Here is a 16,059-nt window from a genome sequence, read left to right as displayed (position 1 = left end):
TCCTGCCTCTGCCTCCCAAGTAGCTGGGACCACAGGCGCCCACCACAACGCCTGGCTATTTTTTGGTTGCAGCCGTCATTGTTGTTTGGCGGGCCTGGACTGGATTCGAACCCGCCACCTTGGGTGTATGTGGCTGGCGCCTTAGCCACTTGAGCCACAGGCGCCAAGCCTCTCACTTTTTTTTTTAAGAGTCACAGTTTTACTGTGTTGCCCAGGCTTTAATACAAAGCTATTCACAGGCACAATCATAATATACTGAGCCTTGAACTCCTGGAGTCAAGTGATCCTCCCATCTCAGCCCCAGAGTAGCCAGGATTTTAGATGCACGCCACCTCACCTGGCTTCCTTTGAAAAAAGAAAAAAATTTTTCGTTATTTCTTCTTCACCGTATTTCTCTTGATTTCTTTTTCTTGTTAGAACAGGTATATAAGAAAGAAAAAGAACAGGCATGTCAAGAGGATATACTTTATTCTGTTTGTCATATGAAGGGCAAAAACATCTTGTTGTGTGGTCTGTTTTAGGAAGCACGAGGCTACTATGAGCAGACTGGAGTGGGCCCCTTGCCTGTGGTTCTGTTCAATGGGATGCCCTTTGAAAAGGAACAGCTAGATCCTGATGAGTTGGAAACCATCACAATGCACAAGATCCTGGAGACCACAACCTTCTTCCAAAGAGCAGTGTACTTGGTGAGTAGCATTTCAAGGCTGATTTTGAAAGAGAACAGTGTGCTATGTTTTTGTAGCCTCTGTAGTAGGCAATGCAATTCTGTAAGCATCACTATTTTCTATCTGCAGCTAGTAATTTGTTTGCCGGCTCCTAGCAAGTCTTGCTATGTCTCAATAAAATGTCTTATAAAATGTCTCAATATTGCAATTGAAATAGCTAAACTTTATTGTTTTCAGGATTAAATGTTTATTTTAAAATTATAAGCACTTCTAAGAAGCATTTATTCTAACCTGGGCTGGGCCAGCTAAACAATAATGACAACTACAATCAAAGAATAGCCAGGCAATGTGGCAGGCGCTGGTAGTCCCATCAGGAGGCTAAGGCAAGAGAATTGTTTAAGCCCAAGAGTTTGTGGTTGGTTGCTGTGAGCTGTGCCGCCACAGCACTCTACTGAGGGTGACGTAATAAGACTCTGTCTCCAAAAAAAAAGAAAGAAACATTATATTTCTAAGAATTTTCTCTCTGAAAGACTTTCATATATATATGTAGTTGTTGAGATGTAATTAACACACCATAAAACTGGGCCTTTTTTTTTTTTTTTTTTTTTTTGAGACAGAGCCTCAAGCTGTCCCCCTGGGTAGAGTGCCGTGGCATTACAGCTCACAGCAACCTCCAACTCCTGGGCTCCAGCGAGTCTCCTGCCTCTGCCTCCCAAGTAGCTGGGACCACAGGCACCCGCCACAACGCCCGGCTATTTTTTGGTTGCAGCCGTCATTGTTGTTTGGCGGTCCGGGCTGGGGATTCGAACCCGCCACCTTAGGTGTACATGGCTGGCGCCTTAGCCGGTTGAGCTATAGGTGCCGAGCCAAAACTGGGGCTTTTAAAGTGTATGATTTAGTGGTTTTTACTATATACAAAGACTTATAGAACTACCACCTCTAATTTTGGAACATTATCATTACCCCTCGGAAACCCCCATATCCAGTAACAGTTACTCCCCATTTTGTCTACTTTACCCTACCCCCAGCAACTGGCAACCATGAACCTCCTTTCTGTCTCTATGAATTTGCCTGTTCTGGACATTTCAACTAAATAGCCTTTGAGGAGAGTAGGCTGACAACAGATTGATGTTATGCTGCCCAGAACCCCAACCCTCTAATCACGTGGTTGATCTTTCTGGTGTGTGTGTCCAGCCCCATCCTAAGTCATCTCATTAGCCTAAACTGTCTATGGCCCCACGTACATCATGTTGTGGTATAAATTATTAGGTGTGCTCTCTGGGACTCCCCACGAATAACAAAGACACTACTGTCATTTAGAGGTTCCCTCCCAGGAACCAGGGGAAAGGCCAGCCTGTCCCGTTACTACCTACTGTCTCTTTCCCTCTCTCTTCTCCTACGTAAATATGCACGTAATTTTTTTTTTTTGATTGTTCGGGATTCATCGAGGGTATAAAGAATTCTATTGCACTGATTGCATTCGTTAGATAAAGTCCCTCTTACGCTTGGGTCTCGCCCCCAACATATCCGTGTGTGGATACTCTGTGGGTCCCACAGTCTCTTTCTTTATGATTCTCAGACCGGATAATCTCAGTTGATTTGTTTTCAAGTTAATGGATTCTTTCTTCTGTCAACTAATTTGACCCCTCTAGAGAACATTTCATTTCAGTTATTCTTTCTTACTCCAGATTATTTATTCGGTTCTTTTCTCTAGTTTCTTTCACTTTGTTGATGTTATTTGGTGAAACATAGGTCTCAAACCTTCCTTTACTTTGGATAGCTTCTTTTAGTTTTTTAAATATAAAACTAGCTTAATTAACTTCTTTGTGTAGTAAATCCAGTGTTTAGGCTTTCTCAGGAACTGTGTGTATTGGCTGCTGTTTTTCCTGGGTGTGCATGATTCTTTCTACATGTGTTACAATTTTTGTTGTTAATTGGACATTTAAAATCATATGTGACATCTCTCAAAATCAACTTTTTCACCATACCAGACTCTGGGGTCTTTGGCTGCTTGTTTCTGTTGCAGCTGTTTCTTGTTCAGTGATTTTCCTGAACAAATTTTTAAAAATTTATATTCTTTGTCACCTGTGGCCTCAGAAGTCTCTGCTTGTTCAGCTTATTGGTCAGCCAATGAACAAGCAGAGATTTTCTTAAACACATGGATCCAAAAGGTCTTTAGTTTTTCCCAGTGTCTTGGTGTTGTGCTGTGGTTTACTTTCAGCACTCAGCCTTAGCCTTCAGTTCTTGATTTCACAGAGCCTCCAGGTGAGTCAGAGGCAGTAGTTTAGGGCCCTGTAGGGTTTTTTTTGGATTTGCACATGGCTCTGAGCATCATGCATGTGGTGTTTTAGATTCCAGGGAACACATAAGAACTTAAGGCCCTTAGGGACTCTCATCTCCCAGCTTTTTCTTTTACATTTTTGGCTAGCTTTATGTTAGCCTGTCATCTGACGTGTTAAACAATCAGCCATAGTGTCTAAACTGTCTTTTGTTTTTGAGATAAGGTCTTGATCTGTTGCCTAGGTTAGCGTACAGTGGTGTGATCATAGATCACTGTAGCCTTAAACTCTTAGGCTCAGGTGATCCTGCTAGCTAGGACTACAGAAGCATGCCACCATGCCTAGCTAATTTTCTTTTAATATGTTCAGTATTTTGTAGGGATAGGATCTTGCTGTTTTGCTCAGGTTGGTCTCAAACTGCTGGCCTCAAGAGATCGTCCCTCCTCAGCCTCCCAGAGTGCTGGGATTGCAGCACAACTAGCCTCTGGGTTGCATTCATCTTTCCCTTGAAATTACTTTAAAAAATATGCTTTTATATTAAATATTTTAAGTATGACGAACTTTCATATTTCCACAGTTACTGATACTTGGCTCTGGGATCCCCATCAAGAAACACAACCATAATATGAGATGTACCAAAGGGAGGAGTAATGAGTTTTTCTTCCCCCAGGGTAATTCAGGTTCTGGAGATACGGGGCCACTTGGATGCCTGAGATTGAAAAATATTGGGAGTGATTTTCATTACCAAGTATATTAACTGCTTGAGAGAAGATCTTTGGCTTTTTCCTTTAGAAAGAAATTAACTAGGAGTGGATCTCAGGATGGATTTCTGCTTATTTTAACTCTTAACTAATTTATGGAACTTGCTTATCTCTGGGTAAACATAGTGGTTGGTGGAGAGACCAAAGGAACACAAATTTGCTTTTCTTAGTCATGTCGTACTGTGTAACTTTTGAGTAAGTTGCTTTAACCTTCCTCTGTCTCAGATTTCTTTTCTTTAAAATGAATGTCAATAACATCTGCCTGACTTTATTGACAGAGTTAGAGATACTGTTTGTAAAGCAGTCAGCCATGCTTGGCAATGGCAGGGACCTATAACATGGTGACTTACACCTTTACCTGTTATCAACACATAAGAAGCTATTATAGTTAATAATTTTTTACTTCCTAATGAATCATTGTTGATCAGATTCACTTAATGCTGTCCCCCTCCCTTCTTTTCTTCCTGTAGGGCGAACTGTCCCATGACCAAGATGTGGTAGAGTATATTATGAATCAGCCAAATGTTGTTCCACGAATCAATTCCAGGATTTTGACAGCTGAGCGAGAGTACCTGGATTTAACAGCAAGTAGTAAGGAGCATTTCAGGAACAACTTTGTGCTTTTTTGTTTTATGCTTCAGAATCTTTGCATTTATTAGATTGTGGTGTTCAGAAGATCACCTAAGATGATGACACAATTTTCTGTTTAAACTTGTTGCACCTTGAGTTCATAATATGAGCTCCTAAATTCACGAGAGTTTTCTCCTAAGGAAGAGTAAGTCTTCCTCGGTAAAACCTATGAACGTTGAAAACTGTCTGATGCCATTTAAATGCTGCCTAACAGGCAGCAGATACTAAGAATAGACCTGGATCATTGATCATTGGCTTCCTTACAGTCTGTCTTCCTTACAGCTGTCTTTTCTTTTCTTTTCTTTTTGTTTTGAGACAGAGCCTCAAGCTATCCCCCTGGGTAGAGTGCTGTGGCATCACAGCTCACAGCAACCTCCAACTTCTGAGCTCAAGCGAGTTTCCTGCCTCAGCCTCCCAAGTAGCTGGAACCACAGGCGCCTGCCACAACGCCCGGCTATTTTTTGGTTGCAGCCATCGCTGTTTGGCGGGCCCGGGCTGGGGATTCAAACCTGCCACCTTAGGAGTATGTGGCTGGCGCCTTAGCCGCTTCAGCCACAGGCACCAAGCCACAGCTGTCTTTTCTTTATCCTCATTCTATACTCAATCAGCAGTAATGTCAGTATATCTCACTGAACTTCATTCTAAGAACCTAAGAATGCCTTTTTAAAAATTGCAGCTTTATCAAGTTATGTATATGCCATAAAATTCAACCTTTTTTTTATTGGTGGGAAATTCAAACAATTTTAAAGTATATGATTCAATGGCTTTTAGTATATTTTCAAAGGTGTGCTGTCATCACCACTTTCTAATTTTAGGACATTGTCATCACCCCAACAGACCCCTTGTGCCCGTTAGCAGTCACTCTCCATTCCTCTCTTCTCCTGTCTCCCGGAAACCATTAATCTACTCTCTGGTTTGTGGATTTGCCTGTTGTCCATATTCCACGTAATTGGGAGCCTTTTGTGCCTGGGTTCTTTGCTTTATCACATGTTTAAGGTTCATCATGTTGTAGTATATATCACTATTTCGTTCCTTTTTGAAGCCCATTGTTTGGATAGTACACACGTATCTGTTCCTCAGTTGTTGGACATTTGAGTGTTTACCACTAGAATGTCTTTAAGAGCTAGAGCTAGATGTGTTACGCCCAGGCACACTGTGTTCCTTGTGCTTTCCGCTGAGGCCATTTCAGCAAATACCTGGAAATAAGGTGGAACTGTCATATTTGCCTTGAAATCTCACTGGAGAAGGAAGGATGTGTACAATAGTAGAGTCAAAGTTGATTGTATTGTTTTTATAGTTGAGTATGTGCACATGTGGGTCTAGTAATGGTTGTTGCTTTATGGCCCTATCTCTAATCTACCTGAAACTGAATTTTTTTTAGGCAGAGGAACATGCTTATATAAGAGGAACATGTAAATATAGGCCTATGTTTAAAAAAGAAACTACTCAGAAAGTGCGTTAAGTTGTTTCTTTACAGGTAGGTTTTAGCTTCTTATCAGAAGTTTCAGTAGAACAAGGCATGCAGTATTATGACTCTGTCCTGAGTTTTTGTTGTTTCCATCATTTTAAATTAAACTTGCAGGGTTGTTCTTTGAAGTACACACAAATAAGGAGCACAACAGTGGTTCTGCTCCTGGATTTCCATTTCCACTGCAGCTTGTAGCAGTGACATGTGAGGAGCTGCTAGTCCACAGTGGTGAGATGCCGTCTGTCGGCTGAGCCCAGAGCAGGTGTCAGTGAGGAGGAGCTGGCGCCCCGGACCTGCTGGGATCGCACCATCACCCAGGCCTCTTTGGCCTTGGTTACCATGAGACCTTTCATGATACTCATTTTTATAGCAATGGTGCTCTCTCTTCTTCCCCATGTGATGTCACGCACCATGTCTAACTGATTTACTGTTGCTTTCCTTTCTGTAGAATATTGACGGGGGATAGTCGACACTCAGTACACATTGCTGAATGAAAGGCTAGACAGGCCATTGGTTGCACAGATGAATAGAAGGGTAACACACTGGGCTTGGCAGTGATGAGAAGAGTGACATTTATATTGGGGTGGACTCATGCTTAAGATTGGGGAGATTGCTAGAGAGAGAGGATTTATGATACTTAGACTGGGGACTATTTTTTAGCTAGGAAGAAGTTAATGTAGTTTAGAGCAAGAGAATGACTTTAGGAAGAGTAATCTAGGGGAAACTGGTTAACTTATTAACCGGCATTGTCCTTAGGCACTTACTGGAGAAGATCCGTATCTAAAAAGAATGAATATGATCTTTTGTTTCTGTTAAAGTTCAAAAAAGTTATTAGGGTTAGACTTGAAAAATAAAAATTAGAGTTTTCTTGTGTTTCTTCTTCTCTTTCATCTCTTCCACCCTGAACAGGATAGGAAAGAGCTTACTCTAGAGCAGTGGTTCCTAAAGCCACGGCCCTTTAATACAGTTCCTCATGTTGTGGTGTCCCCCAACCATAAAATTATTTTTGTCACTACTTCATAACTGTAATTTTGCTACTGTTATGAATTGTAATGTAAATATCTGATTTGCAGGAGACCCCCCAAAGGGGTTGCGACCCACAGGTTGAGAACTGCTGTTCTAGAGGATGGACTAAGGAAGGGAGAGAGAAGTTAAGGGAATCTTTTTAAGAGATTGTTCTACCATTGCGAAGGGACAGGAATGGGGATAGGATGAATTTCAGAATTAAGCTGACATGTGCACATGTGACAGCTGTGTGAGGGGATGTATGTTAGTCACTAACTCTGTGTCTTTACGGTTTGATTAGTGGGCGGGGAGCCATGTTCAATAAAAATGAGAATGTGCTTCACTCATGCATTTTTATAGATCTTGTGGTCAAATTAAGTTATCAGTTGCATATTAGCATTGGATTGAAGCATCTTAGATGTAAGCATGTTTCCATTTTTTCTCATAGATAACTTCTTTGTGGATGATTATGCCAGATTTACTGTCTTGGATTCCCAAGGCAAGACTGCTGCGATAGCCAACAGCATGAACTATCTGACCAAGAAAGGTAATGTGTTTGAGGTTTTTCTTGGATTTAACTTTTTCTGAAAATTGGCAAATATAATTCATCTTAATGTCTGTTGGAGAAAGAGATTCCATAATTTTTTAATCATTTCTTATAATATCTTAAGTCTATGAAATACCCATTTTAAAATTGTATTCTCTATATAAAATTCTAGTATTCTTTTTATATTAGGTATTAAAGTCAAAAGGAAAAACCTTTCATGGTTCAAAGTGGAAAAATATTTATCATGTAAATACGGGTTCATGGATTGAAAGTTGGTTTGATTTGCCTCTTCATTGGAGATGCAGGGTTAATTTTATTTTAGGGTTTATAAAGTAGACTGGGTTCTAGAAAGCCTTGTGTAATTTTTAAAGCTGATTTTTACATAGAGTTATTTAGTTAGCCCAAGATTGTGTAAATTGATGCCCTTTCAATGGCAGAAAGATTCTTTTTTCCTCTAGTTACACTTATTACCCACTCTAAAAAGCACTGGCTGTCATTAAGGCAGCTCATTTTACCCTCATGGTGGTCTTCTCCCAAAGAGGACTTCTGGTTCCCCAGACATACCAAGTACAGGTAATTACTCCTTTTGGTTCCTCAAAGAGATGGTCCCTGAGGGCTGCGGCAGCATGTAACACTGATGGGACTCAGCATTAGAAAGAACAGATGATGGTAGTCATTGTTTAACTTTTGACTCATAATGGACATTTCTTACAGAAATGACATTTTCTTTTTTTCTACTCTTTTCCCTTTATCTTTGTTCAGGAATGTCCTCCAAGGAAATCTATGGTAACCTAAAACTTGAGAATATCCTATTCCTTTTCTTAATTCTTTTATGTGGTGTCAGAGACATTCGTAATTCAGAATTTATTTATCCTTTATTGTGGTGTTTCTGGAACCTGAGGGTAACAGTAGGCTACACTAATGTTATTAAATTTTGTATAAATGTTTATTAAGAATTGTATTTCAGAAAGTTACAAATTAATATGATTAAAGACTATAATTTGTTACCCACACGTTCAAAGGTTCTTTTTCATTTCATGGCGCTAACCGATACATAGACTAGAATTAATCAGTGCATGTTTCTAGCTGTAACTAATTTCCTTTGAAAGCTCCTCCGCTTTCATTTTGGTAGAGAAGTTTCACTTCTTTTGCTTTGTATCTTTGTTAAACTCATCATTTTCTTATTTTATGCATGGTTTTCAGAAATTATTTGGTTTTATAACAGTGTTAGAACACAGAATGTGCTTTTTTCTTTCAACTCAATTTGTTGTTTTTGTTTTTCTATAGATGATTCTTTTATCAGGCCAGTAACTTTTTGGATTGTTGGGGATTTTGATAGACCTTCTGGACGGCAGTTATTGTATGATGCTATCAAACATCAGGCAAGTGTCTGACTTCATTCCATATTTTTGTTTGAGGCTGCAGTTGTTGCCTTGGGCATCTCTGTGCTGATGCGATTGTTTGGGGGGGTTGAGAGTCCCACTTCTCAGTGCTTGAGGGAAAGGAGAGCTGTATCCTTGGAGAGCTGCCAGCTTGTAAGAAAAGAGATCAAAGACTACAATACCCTGACTTTATTTTGGGCATTAGAGAAAATAATGTGATCCTCGCCACAGGCCAGTTTTTCCTGCGTGACCATTCCCCTTCTTGCTGCAGAGGCTCTGCAGTGATCATGCTGTGTGTGGTGTGGGAGGGTCTTCACACTGAGAGGTCCAGATGTGGGGGCGGTGGCATGCAGGGGCAGTAGTGTGCCCGTCACAGAGGGAGATCCAGGTGTGCAGAGGAAGACATCCACGGGTGTCTGAAATATACGCTGCACGTAAATAGTAAGAAGTGAGTGAATGGCAATGGCGAGTGATTGAGGCGAAATCTTGAGCTCTTTCAATGTGCAGTTCCATCCAAACTTCACAGCCCCCCTTTTGTCCCCGCTGCACCCTAAGCACGGGAAGGCTTACTGAAAGGAGAAAACATTCAAGTGATTTCAATTTTACTCTCGTCCAAGTGAGTGGATGATATGCCATTGTGAATTCAAAGTTAGATCAGGGCTGTGCTAGTGAAGGGCGGTAGGTATACGTGAAAGGCACTTTAGGCTCCCAGATAAAGACTCAGGTGGCAGTAGAGTGGGAGAATAGAAAGGAGAGTTGAATTTTTAAAATAAGTATTTTAATTGAAGTACAATATAGGTTCACAAGAAGTACACAAATCATAGGGATATACAGTGACACAAAGTGAACACACCCATGTAACCACCATCCAGGTCAAAAAAATAGAGATTTATCAAATTCCAGAAAGTCCTCCGCTGCTTGTGCCCAGTCACTAACCCCCCAGCCTCTTTCCTCTTCTAATATCAAACAATGGCTTTGCCTGTCTTTTTTTTTTTTTAACGTTACTTATTCATACATACTCATTTGCATTTTTTTCTGTGAAATATATCCATGATGTTACAATTAATGGTATTTAGTTACTTTTCATTGTATAGTATTACATCATATGATTGTACTGCAGAGTCTTTTTAATCTATTTGAAGGATAATTGAGTTGTTTTAATTTGTGGCTATTATGAAGAATTTTGCTGTGAAGATTCTTGTACATCTCTTTTGATACACATAGCATGTAAATTTCTACTGCTTATGTTTTTGATATAAACTCTTTCTTTGCTTTATGGGTCCAGACATGGATTTCACATGGATTCTTATCTGTTCACCCAAGAAGGGATTTGTTTTTACCAGGAATCTGGGAGGGCCATGTGAATGAAGAGGGGTTTGAGCAGCAGTGAAGAATGGTTGAACTTAAGGAAGTACAGATGGAGTGTAGTTGGGGTTAGCATGCCACCGCGAGGCATGATGTGTGTGAGGAGAATATGAAGGATTCTGAGCAAAGACAGGATTCTGGTGGTCTGTGTTGTGTGCCGTAGTTACAGGGGTAGTAAGAAGGAAGTAGGAAAGGTAGGCTGGGGGCCGGTTCCTGTAGCGGTCTGAATGCTTGATGATAGCATGAATTTTATCTGAATACAGAGAACAACTGATGACTTTTAAGAAAGATGATTTGCTATTTCTGGAACATGAGAAGTGTTAATGCTGCTGTTTAAATTCGAAGCGTCTGCCATCTAACTCTTATTTTCCATTTTGCAAATAGAAATCCAGTAACAATGTTAGAATAAGCATTATCAATAATCCTAGCGAAGAGATAAGCTATGAAAACACTCAGATCGCCAGAGCCATCTGGGCAGCTCTCCAAACGCAGACCTCTAACTATGCTAAGAATTTCATCACCAAAATGGCCAAGGAGGAGGCTGCAGAGGCCCTGGCCGCGGGAGCCAACATTGCAGAATTCTCGGTCGGGGTAAGACTCTGCCCGTTTCATGGGCTGCCTTGTTACATCATTGCCACAGAGGGTCAGTTCCATGTGCCAGCGTGTCCCACTCATGATCAGGATTAGTTGTTTTAATTTCAAGTGTCATAGGACCTTTTTAAATTTTGATTTGGAAGAATCTTTCCAAGGAATAATTCTTTCACACTCCCTAGACTTACCTAGGTTTCAAGGTGTACATAGTAAATGCGTATTTTAAGTACAAAGCCATTTGTTTCATATCGTTTTTTAAAGACAGACAATATTCAATATGTTTATAGAGCAAAAAATCAAATTTGAGATACTTATGAGTTAGAAACTTGTGTTCTTGATGTATTTCCAAAATAAGCCTGGGTTTACTCATTTATATAATGGTACTTGTTTTTTTTGACAGAGTTTCATACTTTTAAAATTATTTATAAAATGATGAGGACACAGTGTCTGAAGTTTCAGTTCGCAGAAATGTTGTCACTGGACATTAGGAAGATTTAAAAATGCAGAGAAAGAGTATCATGAAGAAAAGTCTGCCAGTTTTACAAATAACTTGAAAAAAATAGAGAAAAGAAATAACAGTAATTTTATAACTGGAGAGGGGGAGATAGAGGGAGAATAAAGACTTCAAATAGCATGATGTTAATTATGAAAATTAGTTACACCGTCCACTGAAAGAGCATCTTAAGGCTTATTCACTGTGATTATTCATTTGTATGGTTTGCTTTATAACAGTCACTTTTTCTTGATAATGGTTACTTTCCTAGGGCATGGATTTCAGTCTTTTTAAAGAGGTCTTTGAGTCTTCCAAAATGGATTTCATTTTGTCTCATGCCGTGTACTGCAGGGATGTTCTGAAGCTGAAGAAGGGTCAGAGGGCCGTGATCAGCAATGGAAGGGTGAGGATTGTGCTTGACTTCACATTAGGTCTTTGCAGCCTTCTCTTCTGAAGCTTGTAAACTCTTCACCTAGAGTAGGGCTTACAAAGTGCTGAGGATGTTTCTGACACTTTATTTCCAAGGAAAGTATGCTTTTTGACATGAACGTTCCTGTGTGGAGCCCTCCTGCTGTCTGTCTGTGGGAGGCGTTCCGAGTGCGGTGGCTCTCAGAACCTAACACAGCAAGTAGGCTGTGTTATTTTTATTCAGTAGGAATCAATGAAAACTACCTTGCTACTTGACTTGACTTCAGCATCTGCTTACTGTAAAAATAAGGTGAAGTATACAAGTACATACTCTATGTCCCTGAGAAGTTATTAAGTAGACAAGTAACTGTGAGCTGTCTGGGGGCTCGCGTTTTATTTTTACCTTGATTTTATGGACAGCATCCCTGTGCCTGGTGAGCGTGTGACTGTAAAGCAGCTGCTGACTGCTGACACTCTGAACCACGCGCTGCTCTGACCGCCTGTGCGTCTCTTCTCCACAGATCATCGGTCCATTGGAGGACGGTGAGCTCTTTAATCAAGATGATTTCCACCTCCTAGAAAACATCATCTTAAAAACTTCAGGACAGAAAATAAAATCACACATTCAGCAGCTTCGGGTAGAAGAAGATGTGTAAGTTTTGCCATAGAAGAAATTAATTAGCTCACGCAGCAGGGATTATAGTAATTGGTCAAAGTTAGGATTATATGTTGTCAAACTACCTGTTCGAAGGAGTTTTATTTCCAGCTTTAAAATATAATATGCTCTTTTAATTTGTATTTCTGTTGAAACAAGCTAAGTTAGTTTATAGGCTGATATTTAAAGAACTGAGTTTTCTCCTTTTTTTTCTTTTAAACTTTTGATTTCTGGAAAATTTCAAATATATGCAGAAGTAGAGAAGCTAGCTTATTTATTACCTGGTTATCACCGAGTTTTATTTTATTCAGGAAAGGAAAGGCAGATTAAATGTCTTTTAATTATCAGCACAGAATGCTGAGTTGTTTCTCTTGCATCATCAAGGATGAGTTGGTAATATTGGTTTTTAATTTTAATTTTTTCAGTGTTATGAGCTAGTACATGTTACATGTTAGTGTGTTATATCTCTAAATGGAAGACAATAAATTGTTTGAGTGGACCATATGCCTGTTGTTTAACTGGGGCCCTTTGTCATATTTACTTAGTTTCTGCATTAAATAGCAAATGAATGTATGGTTGGAGGATATATTTCTGTGTTTAATTTTTTAAGAACTGCTATACTTTTTTCCACAATGAATGTACCATTTTATATTCCCACCAACAGTGCAAAGGGTTCTGATTTTTGTATATCCTTGCCACACTTGTTCTTTTCTGTTTTTTATTTGTTTGTTTTAAGTAATAGCCATCCTCATCCATTTGAAGTGGTTTATCTGTGTGGTTTGATTTGCATTTCTTTCTTTTTTTTTTTTTTATTGAATGGTAACTATGTACATTAATGCACTTCTGGGGTACAGTGTGGGGTTTTCACACGCAATCTGAAATACTTCCATCAAACTGGGATTTGCATTTCTTTAATGATTAGCATTGGCAAGCATCTTTTTATGTGCAGATTGGCCATTTATATGTCTTGGGAAATGTTCAAATCTTTTGTCCATTTTTAATCGGGTTGCTTAGTGTTTTTTGTTGTTGAGTTATAGGAATCTTAATTTTCTGCCTGGAGAAGTGTACTTTGATGTATATTTGGAGGATATAAAGTTTTAAAGTTCTGTTTTTTTCCCTTCCTTTTTTTTTTTTTAAAGACATAGTCTCAATATGTTGCCCTCGGTAGAGTGCGATGGCGTCACAGCTCACAGCAACTTCAAACTCTTGGGCTTAAGCGATTCTCTTGCCTCAGCCTCCCAAGTAGCTAGGACTACAGGTGCCTGCCACAATGCCTGTCTATTTTTTGGTTACAGTTGTCGTTGTTTGGCAGGCCTGGGCTGGGTTCGAACCCACCAGCCTCCATGTATGTGGTTGGTGCCCTACCCAGGGGAACTACAAGTGCTGAGTCTCATTCTTTTTTTTTTATACGCAGAGTTCAAAATGTGTATTTTAGTGAAGTTTTGACTTAATAGCTGTCAAAATGGTCCCTTTGCTAAGTCTTGTGCAGCATGGGAAGAGATACATTTTTTCTTTGTTTTCTTTTCTTTTTTCTTTCCCTTTCCTTGATAAGTTTAACAAGCACAATATTTACAAGAGTCCTGCAAAATAGGAGCTGTTTCCATTTCACATGTGGAAAAGGGAGCGACTTCTCCATGGTTGTAACTAATGACTTACAGACTCTATCAGTGTTCTCTCTCATGCCTGTCACAACAGAGTTCTTGCCGCCTTCAAACCATTTTGTCACATTCAGTATTTGGGCTGATATGTTTGTCAATAATTAGAAAACCTGTGGGTAAAGAGACGCTAAGATTTCGCTAACCCCGTCTTCTAGGGCAAGTGACTTGGTCATGAAGGTGGACGCTCTCCTGTCAGCCCAACCAAAAGGAGATGCAAGAATCGAGTACCAGTTTTTTGAAGACAGACACAGGTATAGAATTAATGTTGACTTTGTTCATATTCTTTAACATTAAACTCTTTGCCTTTACCTTAGCTGCTTTATTTTTCCACATAATGTTTGTATATAAGTTCTTATAGGAATGGAATACATGTTTGATATGCATTTTTCATATATATATTTGTATTCATATATAAAATTTTTATACGGATCTCCATTGCATGACAGTTGACATTTCTAAAATCTGAAATAATTTGAGTGCATCCTTTTAGTAGAACACAGATAGCATTTCATGGAACAGAACAGTTGTCATTTTTGTATATTCATGAATAAACAAAGATTATGAAAGCACTTATCTTACTCATTTTTTTATTAAAAACTTTTGATAAAACAAAAATAAGTTTAGCATTATGAGGAAGCTTTTGCCTTTTCTTCAGTTTTTTCTCTTGAGAAGTTTCAAACATAGAAAAATTTTTATACAGGCACTTAAAAAGGAGTACATAGAGATGCAGCTAAGTGATTGGGCTGAGGTAGTGAGTTTTTGTTTTTGGTTTTGAGACAGACTCTTACTTGGTCACCTCAGTAGAATGCCAAGACGTCATAGCTCACAGCAACCTCAAACTCCTGGGCTTAAGCAATTCTCTTTCCTCAGCCTCCCAAGTAGCTGGGACTACAAGTGCCTGCCACATTCCCCAGCTGTTTTTAGAGATGGGGTCTCACTCTGGCTCTGGCTGGTCTGTAATTCCTGAGCTCAGGCAATCCACTCAACGTCAGTGTCCCAGAGTGCTAGGATTATAGCTGTGAGCCACCAAGCCCAGTCTTGGAATAGTGAGATTTTAAGGTTTATTTTTCCTTTTCTTCTTTTTTGTGGGTTTTCTGGAATGTTCTTAAGTTTATTTTATTCTTTTTTAAAAATTAATTTATTCCTTCTCTGCTCATATTCTTCTTGCCACAAGATAAAAATTGGTATAATAAAATAACTATCAGAAACTAACATGAGTAGCTTTTAGCAGTTTTTGGTTGAACACAATTTCAAGGTGATTTTCCCCACTTTACACAAGTCTTTGCATCCATTTCCGGTGAGCCTGAGTTATCAGGGTTTTCCAATCTTTGGTACAGGTATAATCACATAGTTAGCCAACATTGTAGCTTGGTTGTTCTGTATCTCAAGTTTTTTTGAAATGCTAAGAAAGCTGATAGATTATATTGGAAAAAAGCTACAACTTTACCTTGTTTCCTCTTTGTTCCATGTTTATCTTTTGTCCCTTTCATCTTTGTAGTGCAGTTAAACTGAGGCCGAAGGAAGGGGAGACGTACTTCGATGTGGTAGCCGTCGTTGACCCTGTCACCAGAGAAGCACAGAGGCTTGCCCCATTGCTCTTGGTAGGACAGCTGCCGAGGCAGCTCACAGCACCTTTGTCTGAAGGAGTCACATCTCTGTGGTGCACTTAGAGCTTCACTTCCCCTTGGTCATCTTCCAGGGCAGTGGGCAGTGTAAGAGGCCATCCTGGGCAGGGTGGCCTTCATAACAATTGATAATGGCTCTGATTATAGCATTTTAACTGTAGGACGTTGGTGCCAGTTTGTTTGGTTCCCTCAATGTAATTTTAAAAACGATCAGGATCCTCATTTAGAGGGAAACATCTTTTTTTCTTAGAGATGGAGACTTGCTTTTTTACCCAAACTGGAGTGCAGTGGCACAGTCGTATCCTCAGCCTCTTAAGAGTGCTAGGATTACAGGCAAGAGCAACCGCAACCCAGCCTAGAGCAAAACGTTTTTGAGTTAAGTTGATCTGTGCTGTATTTTAATTTATAATGGCAAAGGGGTAAAAGCATTCTTTTTCATTTCCCTTTTTTATAGATACCATGGATTTTTGTCATGGCCATGTCTTTAAGATAGGTATAATTTGTTGACAATTTTTTTTTTTTTTTTT

General features: G+C 39.5%; 1 protein-coding gene across 1 annotated transcript in view; it reads left to right on the top strand.

The window, feature by feature from the left end:
* The window catches only part of UGGT1 (UDP-glucose glycoprotein glucosyltransferase 1), a 114,460-nt gene that overhangs the window by 66,324 nt on the left and 32,077 nt on the right, over window positions 1–16,059 (top strand). The window contains exons 17-26 of the mRNA XM_003800346.3: window positions 522–686; window positions 4,176–4,296; window positions 7,257–7,355; window positions 8,118–8,141; window positions 8,643–8,737; window positions 10,487–10,693; window positions 11,458–11,589; window positions 12,116–12,246; window positions 14,063–14,158; window positions 15,406–15,508. Coding sequence (XP_003800394.1) covers window positions 522–686; window positions 4,176–4,296; window positions 7,257–7,355; window positions 8,118–8,141; window positions 8,643–8,737; window positions 10,487–10,693; window positions 11,458–11,589; window positions 12,116–12,246; window positions 14,063–14,158; window positions 15,406–15,508 — 1,173 coding nt within the window. The remainder of the gene's footprint in view (window positions 1–521; window positions 687–4,175; window positions 4,297–7,256; window positions 7,356–8,117; window positions 8,142–8,642; window positions 8,738–10,486; window positions 10,694–11,457; window positions 11,590–12,115; window positions 12,247–14,062; window positions 14,159–15,405; window positions 15,509–16,059) is intronic.

This window comes from Otolemur garnettii, unplaced genomic scaffold (assembly GCF_000181295.1).
Source record: "Otolemur garnettii isolate 467f Iridium unplaced genomic scaffold, OtoGar3 scaffold00173, whole genome shotgun sequence".
Lineage (NCBI taxonomy): Eukaryota > Metazoa > Chordata > Mammalia > Primates > Galagidae > Otolemur > Otolemur garnettii.
The sequence above is the reverse complement of the archived record's forward strand: the minus strand, read 5'-3'. Positions and strand labels throughout refer to the sequence as shown.